The sequence below is a fragment of the Squalius cephalus genome (genome assembly GCF_949319135.1).
Source record: "Squalius cephalus genome assembly, chromosome: 25".
Taxonomy (NCBI): domain Eukaryota; kingdom Metazoa; phylum Chordata; class Actinopteri; order Cypriniformes; family Leuciscidae; genus Squalius; species Squalius cephalus.
The window spans coordinates 9,472,233-9,487,798 of record NC_137146.1 but is presented as its reverse complement, the minus strand read 5'-3'; the positions used below and the strand labels follow the sequence as shown (position 1 = coordinate 9,487,798).

Sequence of the window (15,566 nt, the reverse complement as noted above, 5' to 3'; positions counted from 1 at the left end):
AAAAAAAAAAAAATTCCAAAAGATATGTTATAATAGTGTATTTGTAACTGGCTTCGTCTATATTTATAAAATAAAGTGTGTGTGTGAGTTGGTGGTCCTCACAAGCAATTGAAGCAAATATGCTGTAATGAGTGCAAAATCCCCATAATGCACCATGAAAACCAGGTGCTGGCTGTTCAGTGTTCATCAGGTTAATTATACTAGGACGTCACTTGACGATGTTATAGTAAATTACCTTAGAATGTGCCGCAACTAAAACATTGTAGTGTCCAATCACACATGTTCAAATGCCTCGTTTATATTAAATCTTCATTCGTTATCTATTTAGCTTAGTTTAAGAACCACATAAGATTCCCATCCAGATACAAACGCCCCCGCGCGCTCGTCTGCGTAAAAAGCGCTGTCGCTTTAAGAAAGAGATGCATCCTTGTACCGAGGGTGAAGAAGGATTACGGCCGCTGATCAGCTTATTCTCTTTCTTTAAAACGAATATTTAAGAGGTAAGTATATCATTTGACAGGCTTGTCTGTTTTGTTATATAATTCACTCAAAACTACATGAATGTGAGCTCGGACTGCGGCACTGATCAATGCAGGTACCTCTGCGCTAACCATCCTGATGACTGACTGACTGCATCACTACAGAGCATGTGATCAGTATTATAACACCGGCCTTTAATGCCTATTTGGTTGAACTAAACTATCTATTTATAGAGAGGTTACTTACGCTTGTTTGAATTAGCTTGTTATGTCCGCCTCTATCTGAAATAAGGAAGAGTGGCTGTGTCTCAAAACCTAGCGTGCTGTCTAGCTAGACCACACTGATGGGCCTGAGATGAAGACTCGAACGCGCTTATGGTTCCTGAAAATGCTGTCCAGATGGGAAACTCAAAACGTTTTACATAGTTCCTTTTGGACCGACTGCCCGGCTTATGATTTATATTTATATTCGATCTAAGCTAAATTTCTAATAAAATGTTATAATTTAAAGAAATAAACCACAAGATGGAGTGCATTGCAGTGATATATCACGGGTAAATGGTGTTCTTTAGCACGACTCAACAGCAATACGACAAAACGCAACTGTTCAATATGTAATAGCCTAATAATTCAGTCACAAACAATAAACAATTATATCCCCAGGTAATATAGTTCATTATCCCAACTATCCGGTTGCCAAGTCTTGGTATAGAATTCAACTGGATTTAGATCAGGGCTATTTTTACAGTTAACTAAAAAAAAAAATTAGTTACATGAAATAAAATAAATGCTAAATGAAAAACAAAATCTTATTTTATTTCTTACTTTATTTTAGTTTCCAAAGCAACATTTGTCATTTTCATTTAGTTTAACTTGATGTAGCCTACTAAAATAACTAAAACTGAAATAAAAATCAATAAAAACTAGACATTTAAAAAATTCAATAACTAAAATGACAAAAACACAACAAAATTACTAACATTTTAAAAATAAAATGATGAATACAAATCTCAGTGATGCTAAAATAACATTTATATTACTTTCAGTTATTCAAATCTTTTGAATCCATTCTCCAAAAAGATTCATTTAGATTTGAATGCTGTTGTTGCGCAAGTGGCAAAAGTGTTTAATGAATGACATGATTCATTGAATCATTCACTCAACAGATTTGTTTAACACAGAGTCGACTCGTTTGTGACCAAAACAAGCGTTATTATACAGTACATATTAAGTCAGAGTCTTATACAGATTCAAAACACTTGCTGAATTCGGAAACCACATACTAGCATAGCTACTTCTCTTATGAGCAGTCTGCTAGTATGCAGTTCCCAATTCAGCAACTGACTCGTTCAGGGCGTGTTTGTTCATTGAATGAAAGAGATAAGTCAGTCCACAAGAACGATTTGAATATGTAAACTGGATGATGTTCACCTTACACCAGGGTTCACCAATCCCGGTCCTGGAGGGCCGCTGTCCTGCAGAGTTTAGCTCCAACCCCAATTAAACACACCTGAACCAGCTAATCAAGGTCTCACTAGGCATACTAGAAACTTTCAAACAGGTGTGTTGGAGCTGGTTGGAGCTAAACTTTGCAGGACAGCGGGCCTCCAGGATCGAGATCGGTGAACCCTGCCTTACACGGTTCACGATTATCCCTCTTGCGTGCATCTATGTGTGCAAATCTCTGCAATCACTATCAAATGTTTGAAAATACACATTGTAATAAGATAATAAAAGCTCACCATGATTACTCATCTCTGCATATGTAAATCTGTTGTGCAGTTTGACGTTGCCTAGTCAGAAGAAGTGGCCTTGATTTGGCTCATATGTGCCTGTCATGGCCTTGTCAAATACTGGACCGCCAGAGGACCGTCCCTGACATCTTCTATTTAGTGGACATTTTCTGAAGACCTCGGGACTGGCCTAAAGCTTGGTAAGACCACTTCTAGATATCATTTCACCATAAATGCCTTGCTGGATAAATAAGCAAGGCTATATTTAGTTCTCTAAACTTAGAATGTCCTGAATAAAAGACAGAATTGTTAAATAGGTTATGACATATTTAGAATATTGTTTCTATATGGGCTGTACCTCTTTATAAGGTCCATCTATCTATCTATCTATCTATCTATCTATCTATCTATCTATCTATCTATCTATCTATCTATCTATTTCTGTTTAGACTGAATAGTTTAAATTGGTTATGAAATATTTAATATATGGTTTCTAAACCTGCTGTACCACTATATAAGGCCAGTGTGAGTCCGTTGCATAAGTATATAATATCTCACAGTATCAGAGTTTAAGAGGGTGGACATTTCCACCCTACCCTGTCTCCTACGACAGTGTCCTGTATTGGAAATCCTCATATTTGCGCGTAGAGGATCTCTAGAAGGGAAAGAGATGCCATGTGGCATTCTGTCTGCTCCTCTTAGTCATGCTCTAGTTGCCAAGGGTTAATGCGTCATTGTCACACTCAGCGGGTGATTTATGATGGTTTACGCGTTTCGTGAAAAAGTGTGAATAAATATGTTTTATGCACGTGTGTGGGCTGTTTTAATTCAGGGTGTTTAGGCAACTCACAATCACATTCTCTCTACACCTTTCCCCACTCTCTCTCTTTCGAAAGAGCTGCATAAATCAGTAGTGAATGGGTAAACACGTCCTGATTTACTGATCCATAAGTGGATGTACATTTCCCCAATAGAATCAATGACATTTTGACACCCTTTTTGTCTCTCTCTTTTTGTCTCTCTTTATATATATTACACAACTCTCTGGAATACTTGATTCTGATTGGTCAGTCGGCTAAATCTGTGTTATGTCGGGGCATTGTCTGTATCTATCCATCCATCCATCCATCCATCCATCCATCAATCTGTTTGTCTATCTATACATCCGTCCGTTATAGTGCACATACTCTGGCATGTAGTGTGGTGACACTTTTGTGAGTTTGAATCCGGCTAGAGATGTTTCCTAATCCTATTTCAGTAATTTCCTGTCACTAGAAAAATGGCCACAAATAAAACAAAGGATTTGAACAATGATGTTGACACATCAATATAACCCTCTTTTTTTTTTTTTTTGTGGGCGAGGTTAAGCTGTGCGATGTTGAGCACATTCTGTTTTGTACTGCAATACTGCTTAAGGATTGTGTCTTGAGGTCTGCCTCACTCGTACTGCACCTCGCAGTGACTCAGCAAGAGAAAGCAAAATTCTGCTTCTGGAAAAAAAAAAACACTAATATGGAAATGCTTTACCGTTAACAAGCTGTGACCTTTTTATTCATCTGACTGAGACTTAAGGAGATGAGACGGAAGATGGATCTTGACATGTTTGGAAGACAGGACAGGACTGCAATGAGCTGGATTTAAGGCACTGTGCGCACTGATTCATTCATCCAAAAGGGTGGGAATAATCTTTCACACTAAGTCTCAGGAGGCTGGGCAGAGGTTTTGCAACAGAAGACACAGTTTCACATGAGACTGCAACTATTTTTTCGGCGAAGAATCAGATTACACATGCTATTCTTGACTTTAGCTTATGAAAGAGAGCTTCATGTTGCGGCTGATGGGAGGTTGAAGAATCAAAGAAATATATCTTGCAGATTAGACGAGACGCTTGACAGTTTACTGTGAAAACAGGACACACCCCGAGGGAGTGCAGTTCACTCATACACACACTCCCTGAAAGCACTGCTTTCCATGCACAAATGGCGGCAGTCTCAGACTACCAGCGACACTATAATGTAAAAGACGAGGTAAAAGATGCTGTGTACTGTTTCCTCTGCACAGCAAAAAAAAAAAAATTTTTGTTTGTGTTACAGGAAATGTCCTTAAAATAACAGATTTACTTGAGAAGCAGAACTGTGGAGGATAATATTGTTTATGCTTATGTTGTGTGTGTGCAGCCGGACGGTGAAGACATGCAGTCTGAGGAGGGTACGGAGTGGCTCATGGAGCTGCTCACCGACGTGCAGCTCCAGCAGTATTTTCTGCGTATCCGTGACGACCTCAATGTCACACGTCTCTCACACTTTGACTATGTCAAAAATGAGGACCTTGAAAAGATCGGCATGGGCCGCCCAGGTGAGTGGGGTTGCATGTGTTTTAACTGTGTGAGAGGAGTTTTGAATGTTGGAAGAATTCATTAAATTATTAATAAATTATTTATTTTATTTATTTATATATAATATAATTTAAAAAAGATGAATATTATATTATATTATATTATATTATATTATATTATATTATATTATATTATATTATATTATATTATATTATATTATATTATAATGTATTATATTATTATATCTTATTATATATTTTTCATCCCTCTCTGGCTCCGCAGGTCAGAGACGGCTGTGGGAGGCAGTGAAAAGGAGAAGGGCCATGTGCAAACGGAAGTCATGGATGAGCAAGGTATGGTGTGAATCCCTGAAATGAAAAATGCCTATATTATACATGTGTATATATATACACACACACATATATATATATATATATATGACTGGTTGCTCACTGAAGCTAAGCAGGGCTGAGCCTGGTTTGTCCCTGCATGGGCCTCCGGGGTAACACCGGGGTGCTGCTGGAAGAGGTGTTAGTGAGGCCAGCAGGGGGCACTCACCCTGTGGTCTGTGTGGGTCCTAACACCCCAGTAGAGTTATGGGGACACCATAATGTCAAAAAGCACCGTCCTTCGGGATGAGACATTAAACCGAGGTCCTGACTCTCTGTGGTCATTAAAAATACCAGGATGTCTTTCGAAAAAGAGTAGGGGTGTAACATCGGCATTCTGGCAAAATTTGCCCAGTGGCCTCTGTCCATCTAGCCTGGCTCCACCCTCCTACGAACTTCTGCTCAATTTTCATTTTACTTCAGTACGTCGTCTGGGTTTGCGGTATATTTGCGGGGCAGATCTATTGGCAGATCCAATAGTTTTAAACTTCAACAGAGTACCCACCTTCAAGGAAGTTAACGCCTGTCAATGGGGAGTGGCCAGACTCTGTACAAATGAAATGTACGAAAGTCTGGTAGGACCAGGCTACTGTCCATCATGGCCTCCTAATAATCCCCATATATACTAATTGGTCTCCTCTCCACCAGTAAACTGGTGTGTGGTGGGTGTTCTGGCGCAATATGGCTGCCGTCGCATCATCCAGGTGGATGCAGCACATTGGTGGTGGTTGAGAAGATTCCCCCCCTTCCATATGTAAAGCGCTTTGAGTACCCAGAAAAGCGCTATATACTATAAATATAACAAATTATTATTATTATTTTTATTTTTATTTAATTTTTAGTATGCTATTTTAAGTGTAATTATTTATAATAAAAAAACAACAACAAAAAAACATTTATTTTATTTCAGGTTTATTTCAATTAACAGAAAAAAAAAATATATATATATATAACACACAATATGTATATATATATATATATATATATATACACACTCACCTAAAGGATTATTAGGAACACCTGTTCAATTTCTCATTAATGCAATTATCTAATCAACCAATCACATGGCAGTTGCTTCAATGCATTTAGGGGTGTGGTCCTGGTCAAGACAATCTCCTGAACTCCAAACTGAATGTCAGAATGGGAAAGAAAGGTGATTTAAGCAATTTTGAGCGTGGCATGGTTGTTGGTGCCAGACGGGCCGGTCTGAGTATTTCACAATCTGCTCAGTTACTGGGATTTTCACGCACAACCATTTCTAGGGTTTACAAAGAATGGTGTGAAAAGGGAAAAACATCCAGTATGCGGCAGTCCTGTGGGCGAAAATGCCTTGTTGATGCTAGAGGTCAGAGGAGAATGGGCCGACTGATTCAAGCTGATAGAAGAGCAACTTTGACTGAAATAACCACTCGTTACAACCGAGGTATGCAGCAAAGCATTTGTGAAGCCACAACACGCACAACCTTGAGGCGGATGGGCTACAACAGCAGAAGACCCCACCGGGTACCACTATTCTCCACTACAAATAGGAAAAAGAGGCTACAATTTGCATGAGCTCACCAAAATTGGACAGTTGAAGACTGGAAAAATGTTGCCTGGTCTGAAGAGTCTCGATTTCTGTTGAGACATTCAGATGGTAGAGTCAGAATTTGGTGTAAACAGAATGAGAACATGGATCCATCATGCCTTGTTACCACTGTGCAGGCTGGTGGTGGTGGTGTAATGGTGTGGGGGATGTTTTCTTGGCACACTTTAGGCCCTTAGTGCCAATTGGGCATCGTTTAAATGCCACGGCCTACCTGAGCATTGTTTCTGACCATGTCCATCCCTTTATGACCACCATGTACCCATCCTCTGATGGCTACTTCCAGCAGGATAATGCACCATGTCACAAAGCTCGAATCATTTCAAATTGGTTTCTTGAACATGACAATGAGTTCACTGTACTAAAATGGCCCCCACAGTCACCAGATCTCAACCCAATAGAGCATCTTTGGGATGTGGTGGAACGGGAGCTTCGTGCCCTGGATGTGCATCCCACAAATCTCCATCAACTGCAAGATGCTATCCTATCAATATGGGCCAACATTTCTAAAGAATGCTTTCAGCACCTTGTTGAATCAATGCCACGTAGAATTAAGGCAGTTCTGAAGGCGAAAGGGGGTCAAACACAGTATTAGTATGGTGTTCCTAATAATCATTTAGGTGAGTGTACATTGAGTACGTTGAGGAGATTCCCGAGGAGTGCTGAGAAATGCGCTATATAAATGTAATGAATTATTATTATTATTATTATTATTATTATTATTATTATTATTATTATATATATATGTTATATATATACTGTGTGTGTGTGTGTGTGTGTGTGTGTGTGTGTGTGTGTGTGTGTGTGTGTGTGTATAGGGATAGATCACACAAAAATAAAAATTCTAATTCTGTCATCATTTACGCATCCCCATTTCATTGCAGACCTGTATGACTATCTTTCTTCTGTGAAACACTGAAGGAGATTTTGTAAATATGTCGATTTTAAATAAGTCTTTTTCCTCTCATAGCTGCATTTAAGTTTCACATAGATTATCACTGATGTCTGCCAGGTTTATAAATGACACCTCTCACTGTGTGAAAAGCTACTGCATCTTGGAGTCAGAGGCAGGTGGAATCACCCTCAGCCGTAGTCTCTGTGCTTGGGCCAGCAGGTGTTCACCGGGAAGCGTCCTGACTCCGATTCCCAGACTCCAGCGGTGTTCCGCAGCTCATCCCCATCATCAGCTCAACCAGACGGTCAGCCAGCCGATCTCACCTGCCTCATCAGTGACAGAGACCTCACCCTCTACGAGAAACTGGGAGACGGCTCCTTCGGAGTGGTGAAACGTGGAGAATGGCAAGCCCCCTCTGGAAGAGTGGTAAGAGGGAAGGGAGATAAACATCACTAGTAATGATTAGGTATCCATATGCAAAATGAATATAATCCATAGAGTTTCTTCCTTTGCTGTAGCTGAGTGTGGCTGTAAAGTGCCTGAAGACAGACCTGTTGGACCAGCAGGGTGAAGGTCTAGATGACTTCATAAGGGAAGTTAACGCCATGCACTCCCTGGACCACCACAATCTCATTCGTCTATATGGTGTTGTCCTCACACACCCCATGAAGATGGTGAGGAATGAGAATTGAAGTACTAAAAATGGCATTCTGTGTCTTTAAAAAAACAACTATGTTCCTATATAGTCTACCTTTATGGTATAGCAAACAAACCTAAACCAAATCAAACTGAACTACACTAATACTTTTACTTAGCAAGGACACATTAAATTGATCAAAAGTGACAGTAAAGACTTTGACATTGTTACAAAAATATATTTCAAATAAATGTTCTTTTGAATGTTATATCATATTATAAGCATCACAACATTGATAACAATGAGACATGTTTCTTGAGCACCAAATCAGCACATTACAATGATTTCTACAGGATCATGTGACTGAAGACAGGAGTAATGGCTGCTGAAAATTCAGCTTTTCCATCACAGGAATAAATCACAATTTAAAATATATTAAAATAGAAAAGTCATATTAAGTAGTATTAATATTTCACAATATTACTGGTATTTTTGATCAAATAAATGCAACCTTGTTGAGCATTAGAGACCTTTTTTCAAAAACCTAAAAAAATCTTACTGACTCCTCAACATTTGAAATTTAAAATTGTTAATGGTTTTAATTTTTGTGTGAACTACTCATCTTATTTGTGCTTCAGGTGACAGAACTTGCCCCATTGGGTGCTTTGTTGGACCGCCTGAGGAAGCGTCAGGGTCATATTTTGATAGCGGTGCTGTGCCACTACGCCGTTCAGATCTCCTGTGGCATGGCGTACCTTGAGTCCCGACGATTCATTCACAGAGACCTGGCTGCACGCAACATCCTGTTAGCCTCCAACGACCTCATCAAGATCGGTGACTTCGGCCTAATGAGGGCCTTGCCTAAAAACGATGATCATTACGTGATGCAGGAGCATCACAAAGTCCCTTTTGCCTGGTGAGAAGAGTTATAGACCACCATCTACTTTTTATTCATTCCCCCAGCCCATGTTGACATGCCCTGTGCTTTGCAGGTGTGCTCCAGAGAGCCTGAAGACCCGTACCTTCTCCCATGCCAGTGATACCTGGATGTTTGGAGTAACATTGTGGGAAATGTTCACTCATGGGCAAGAACCATGGGTTGGACTCAATGGTAGTCAGGTATACACACATACCTGACCCTAAACACTTTTTTCTGTAAGTAAAGTTGGTGTGACATCTGTGTGTCCTTTTGCATAGATTCTCCATAAGATCGATAGGGAGGGAGAGAGGCTTATCAAACCAGAGGACTGTCCGCAGGACATTTATAACGTCATGCTGCAGTCCTGGTCGCCCAAACCCGAGGACAGGCCGACATTTGTGTCCCTCAGGGACTTCCTTGTGGAGGTAAGGTCTCGAATAGCAACAGCAGAAGGTGATTATACTGGTTGGAATGTCCTTGTATCAAAGTCTTTTTATTGAATTGCACATACACCAGAATGTCAATTTAATTATTGGTTGTTTTAATTGATGAAGTCTTTCTAATTCACTTATAGACAATGCCCACTGACATGAGGGCACTGCAGGACTTTGATGAACCAGACAAACTTAAGATTCATGCCAATGACATCATCACTATCATTGAGGGCAGGTGAGCACAGATTTTAGAGTTTTTTGAGGGCAGGTGAGGCCGTATTTTAGGGCCAAGTTTGAGTAACCACTGTATTATGTGGTCGCTGTTAACCTATGGCCCAGGAAAGAAAGCATTTTAAGGTATGCCAGAGTCAGAATTTGATCAATAGATTTAATAATCATTAAATTAACTGCAATTATTTTATTCTTGACTGTCCTAGTTTTTCACCATTTATGCTAATGATATGAATGTTTAACAAAGCAGCCTTGCTTTCTTTGGAAAAAAAATGTGTATTTATTCTAGTTCTTTGAGTCTGTTTTTACAGCCTAATTTCTGTGCTGCAGAGCAGAGAACTATTGGTGGAGAGGTCAGAACAGACAGACTCTGAAGGTGGGACAGTTCCCGAGGAATGTGGTGACCTCTGTGGCTGGTCTGTCTGCTCACGACATCAGCCGACCTCTCAAGCACAGTTTCATCCACACAGGCCATGGAGACACAGACCCACACCGAAGTTGGGGCGCCCCTGACAAGATCGATGAGTAATATTCCATGACCATGCATGACTGACCTCTTGTTAGCAGACTCTATGGATTTTTTTCTCTCTTAGGGAACAGACCGCTTTACTTGTGTTCACCACTAGAGAGCAGCAATATATTATTATAACCCAGTAATTCTTAACCTTTTTTACTCAAAAGCCCTGCTATTTCTGGTAATTACAGCAGAATTCCCAGAAATAGCAGGGCTTTTGAGTAAAAAAGGTTAAGAATTACTGGGTTTTTGAAATTTGAATTACTCAAATTTTCCATTAAAATAGTTTCTTGCTTTTAAACTATTTTAATGGAAAATTTGAATATTGATATGTTACATTTTATTTAACCTCTATTCATTTTGTGATTTCAAAAATGTCAAGAACTGTATGATACAGTGGCCGAAAGAGCTCAATGCGCTGAAACTGAAAAATAAAACACATGCAAATAGAAAAAAAACAGCAAATGAGGAAAACATGGTCATCAGTTTAACAACACATGTGCTCCAAACACTCACAATACAACCAAATACAGAAAAACACTGCAAATACTCACAACGGACATACGATCAGGATGTTAAAATAAACAAAAAACTCACCTTTAAGGTCATCGTCAACACCACTTACAAGTAGACATTGAACAATAAGCAGGTTCGACACTTGTTGTTAGTATTTGCAGCGCGTTTATGTATTTGGTTGCGTTGTGAGATTTGCTTCACATGTGTTGTCAAAACTGATGAAGATGTTTTATTTAGTTATTTACCCAATGTGCTTTGTGTTCAGTCTGTACCTTGGTAATCCTATGGATCCTCCAGATGTTCTTGGGATGGATTCAAATACGGCCAAGCCCACTAAACTTCCAAACCGGGCTAAAAGTAAGCAATTGCTTGATCTTGTTGAGCTGGGCTGTTCTGCTCTTCTTCAAATTCACCACTTCTCTCTGTCTTCTTTTATTTCTGATCTTTTCTTACTGTTGTGTCAGAACAACCTCCTCCCAGACCTCCTAAACCAGCAGTTCTTCTTAAGAGTAAGAACCATTTCTTTTCTTCTAAGAATCACATGACAAAACCAATTTTCCTAAAGTTTTGCCTTATGACTTGTTCCCAGAACCATTTTACGACTCTGTGCTGGACAATGATGATGATCTGATAGTGACGGGTGTGAAGAAACTCTCGCTTAAGACTCCCACGTACCTGGGTTTACGCCCCTGGCCTTGGGAAAGCACTAGGCCGAGTGACCGCCTTAGTGAAGTCTCACTCATTGACTTTGGAGACGATAGTTTCAGCTCTACATCACCCTCACCCATTACCGAGACGCCCAACCCCAGCACAGCGAAACCACCCTTATCCTACGCCGCATCTATCTTAGATATGGCGCCACCGCAGAGCCCCAATCGAGCCCTGCCCAACCCCATGCACCCTACCCCTGTGGTGGATTGGGATATGCGGCCCCTGCCTTCTCTTCCGGCATATGACGAAGTGGCCTTGGAGTGTGCTGAGCAGGAAGACATGGAAGTGAGCTCCATAAATGCATCTGCGGTGCAGGAAGACACTGTACCTGAACAGACACAATCAGAGGATGACATTAAAGTCGATGGTAAATGCAATGTGGAGGACAACCTCTTTTTACCATTCAAGCTTGGTGAGGAATCCCACTCGTTTTCGCAATCAGCAGACATCTTCAAGGAGCTACAAAGGGAAGTGATGGTGAAGCTTCGGGTCCCTCCGACTGGACGTTCCCTACCTTCTTCACCCCTCCCGACTCCTTCAGCTCTCGTCCCGCACCGACAGATCATCCTGCCCTCCTCCTATGAGGACAGGCCTCAAATCCCTCCAAGAATCCCAATCCCACCCATGCGGCCCTCTAAGCGGGCAGGAATATATGGCAGCAGACTGTCGGTTTCTCTTGGAGACCAAGAAGACGTGAGCCGTTGTCCGCCTCAGATACCCCCAAGGGATCACGCTCTTTCTCAGCCCAACTCTCGGGCACCGAGCCCTATGGTGCCGCAAGGCGGCTCCCCTCAGCAGAGATCCAGCCTCTGTTGCGTCGGATCATTGGGCTCCTGCCTATCCCCGTCGTCATATTCCTCTGCGCCATCCAGCTCCTCCATCACATCATCTACGTCAACCGCCACCACTGCAAGTTCTCAGTACGGATCTACTGAAGTGGGCCAGACTCCGGCTAAGAGTCCCTGCATCCTCCCTATCGTGTATGGTGGCGTGAAGGCCAGCAGCACTCATTACTACTTGCTACCTGAGAAACCGGCATACCTGGACAAGTACGAGAGGTTCTTGAAGGACTCAGAGGGGAACAATGAGAAAAAAAACACAAATATGGCCACTGTGAGGCCTATGGTTCAACAGCAAGTCAACAAGCCCAGTTCTTCCCCCGGCCACACTAGTAACAGCGGGACTTCCAACAGTCTGGCCTGGCCGAGCAGCACCCAAGCAGGTGTCTACAACCGTGTCACGATACAACAAGTAAGCAATTTTTCACCATCACCATTGGCTACTCAATGATGTCATGGTATTTTGAGATGACTGATTGGTTGTTTCTGTAGGTGCAGGAGGCGGTGCATGGAGTGACTGTAGAGGAGTGTCAAACGGCCCTTCAGACACACAGCTGGAACTTTCAGGAGTCCGTCAAATATCTGAAGGTATCTGTGTGCTTCATTTCAGACATAAAAGAGAGACAGGTGCTCATGGATGATGAAAGATCTTTGAAGCATTTACACAGATGACTGTTTCCTGATGTAGGTGGAGCAGTTGTTCCGACTGGGTTTGAAGGCTCGGCCTGAATGCGTAGAAGCTCTGGAGAGATGTGGCTGGAATCTGGAGCAGGCCAGCACTCAAATGCTGGACTCCTACGGTCCATCTAGACATAGGTAGTATAACTATATGATTATTAAAGGAATAGTTCACCCAAAAATGAAAATTTACTCTAAACCTGTATGACTTTTTTTCCTCAGTGAAACATTTTTTGTTTTCAATACATTTATGTCCATACAAAGAAAATCATTGGGGTCCAGTGTTGTTTTGGACCCCATTGATATTCATTATATGGAGGGTAAAAAAACCCGAATTCTTTAAATGTTGTCTTTTGTGTTACACAGAAAAATAAAGTAAAGAAGAATACAACATATATTCAACATATCTCTCTGATTTGTGTCAGGTTCTAATGGCAGGAAAAGGAAGAACAGAGCTGATCTCCGTTCCAGCGAAGCAAAGACAATGAGAATCGATCCAATGAGAATTCAGCTCTTTGACTGTGGACCAGTTATACAATAGATGTTTGCTAATAGATTATGCAGGTCACTTGAATATTCATTGCTTAACTGCTTATAATCAATACAAGAAAAATGCAAAATTCACTTACTTGAAGTACAACAAGTGCAATGTGAACAGTTAAAAATGAACCATGTACATCAGATTGTGTCTGTATATTTTGCTTAAGTTTTAAAATAGAGAAAAGTTTGCTTTTCACTGCATCAAATGTGACTTTACCCTACTGCATTCAGCCTGTGAAATGTTTGTAGTTTATTTATTCAGAATATTTTATGCAGGGGTGTTGGAACCATCTGAATATTGGGGACATAATTTAAATCTTATCAGCACTGCTCAATATTAATTGAGCGATATGAGTTGTAATGGTTGCTACGTCTCCTAATTTAATGTAAAGACATTGCAGGGTATACTGGTCAGACATTATAAGCTTTTTAATGGATGTATAGACCATTATGAATGGATGTATAGACCATTAAGGTGCAATCTCATTTACTGTTGTTCTGCGAATTTTTGTGTAAGAAGTCTGTCATTTCAATAGGAATTGAAATCCATGTGATCAGCAATTTCGTGTGAGGGTAAAAGATTTCCCCACACAGATTCCTCAAAGGGTTCAAGGTCACATGGCGAATGACCAACTTGGTTTGAAAGTGACTTCTGTGTAAGCTGTGCTTCATACATCGCTACATTATTGACAATGGACGATGGACTTTTTCCTGTGAAATTTCATGATAATATGACCTCACCTTTATGCATTATCTTTTACGCTCATACTTCGGTTAACTCTCATTCATGATGTTGCATGCCGTATATAGGCCTTGTTGCTAATCTCAGCTTATACTAGTTTTTCGTTAGTTTTATTCAATTCTGTGGTGGTAAAATTAGTCGACGCCTGAGACTGCATAGCCACAGATCACCCACAGTTGGTCTTTTTTTTCCCCCCATGCCTCTATTATTGTGGTTTAATCTATTTTAGATAACCCACGATTAAAACAAACAAACTGTGGTCGAACTGAGAATGTTCATTCCTCATGTCAAAAGTCTAGCTAGACAAGACTATTTTAGAATAAACCCATTTTTCATGTGCCATGATGGCTGCAGAGAATACTGTAAATGCACTTAGTGTATTCTTAATTCATCAGTTTCTTGTTAGTTTTGTTGGTCTTTATTGTCTTTATCACGGGACTAGTTGTTCTCAGTTGCTGATTTAGCTATTATGAGAATATCATAATTTTTCATTTACTTTAGGTAAGTGGAACTCTGCTTTGAACTTTGCATTTTGCGATTTTGCTCAGGTTCATATATCTCAGAAACAGCACTTAGTCTCTGTATGAAGATTAGGAGAAGTTTGTATTAATGAAATGATCTTAACTGGAACTGAATAACAGCTTTTTATGTGCATTTTTCTTCTGTCAGAACATGTCGACCGTGCATCAATCACACACATACGTCTTACTAAGCAAATTGAGGCTTTTGCTCTGTGCTTGTGTGCTCTGTAATTTTCATCTGCCTCCTTTACAGATTCTCGGTATTCTAGTTATGTTTTACCTGCTCTGGTTTTGTGTTCATGTCTTTGCAATTGTTGTTCAGTTTTTGAAATATAGCCTGTGTCAGTGCTCACCTTATGTAGGTTGCCTCCCACTTTTTCTGAATTGGGTGGCAGAATGCTGGGCTTACTGTAAAAGCTTTATAAATGTGTATTCTATAATTATCTATATGTATTTTTGTAATGAAGTATATATTTAAAACTGGTGTGAATGAGGTTTCGTTATTTTATCAGCCTTTTTGAGTTTGAAGTATAATGGCAACTATTCATAGATGTATTCACAGATTATACAGAACGCAAGATTCCAAGAGGCAGGGCTGCACCATGGGGCCCACTGACCCTGGAAGTGGAGCTGCACCATGGGGCCCACTGACCCTGGAAGTGGAGCTGCACCATGGGGCCCACTGACCCTGGAAGTGGAGCTGCGCCTTACAGAACATCTACTGAATTTCAAAATGTACAGGACATGGTGCTGTCTAATGAATATAAATATATTTCTAGAATATAATGAAATACATAAAATAGTACAAATTAATGAAAATTTATTTTGCTGTTATGTTGTTAGTTTGTCAGGCATCAAAAGATATTTG

General features: G+C 40.4%; 1 protein-coding gene across 4 annotated transcripts; it reads left to right on the top strand.

Moving 5' to 3' along the window:
- Positions 1-418: 418 nt before the first annotated feature.
- tnk2a (tyrosine kinase, non-receptor, 2a) lies at positions 419-15,178 on the top strand. Of its 4 annotated transcripts, none has more exons than XM_079863286.1 (17): positions 419-500; positions 2,262-2,412; positions 4,390-4,567; positions 4,830-4,900; positions 7,615-7,842; positions 7,935-8,090; positions 8,692-8,969; positions 9,046-9,172; positions 9,251-9,397; positions 9,547-9,641; positions 9,968-10,162; positions 10,933-11,024; positions 11,132-11,176; positions 11,257-12,629; positions 12,710-12,805; positions 12,906-13,033; positions 13,321-15,178. In XM_079863286.1, the coding sequence occupies exons 3-17, from the start codon at positions 4,405-4,407 to the stop codon at positions 13,325-13,327; spliced, it is 3,201 nt and encodes a 1,066-aa protein (XP_079719412.1). In that variant the 5' UTR covers positions 419-500; positions 2,262-2,412; positions 4,390-4,404; the 3' UTR covers positions 13,328-15,178. The 4 variants fall into 4 exon arrangements, with proteins under 4 accessions (XP_079719412.1, XP_079719411.1, XP_079719410.1 ...); XM_079863285.1 differs by having other exon boundaries at positions 11,233-12,629; XM_079863284.1 differs by lacking the exons at positions 419-500; positions 2,262-2,412 and adding an exon at positions 4,114-4,239.
- Positions 15,179-15,566: the final 388 nt, after the last annotated feature.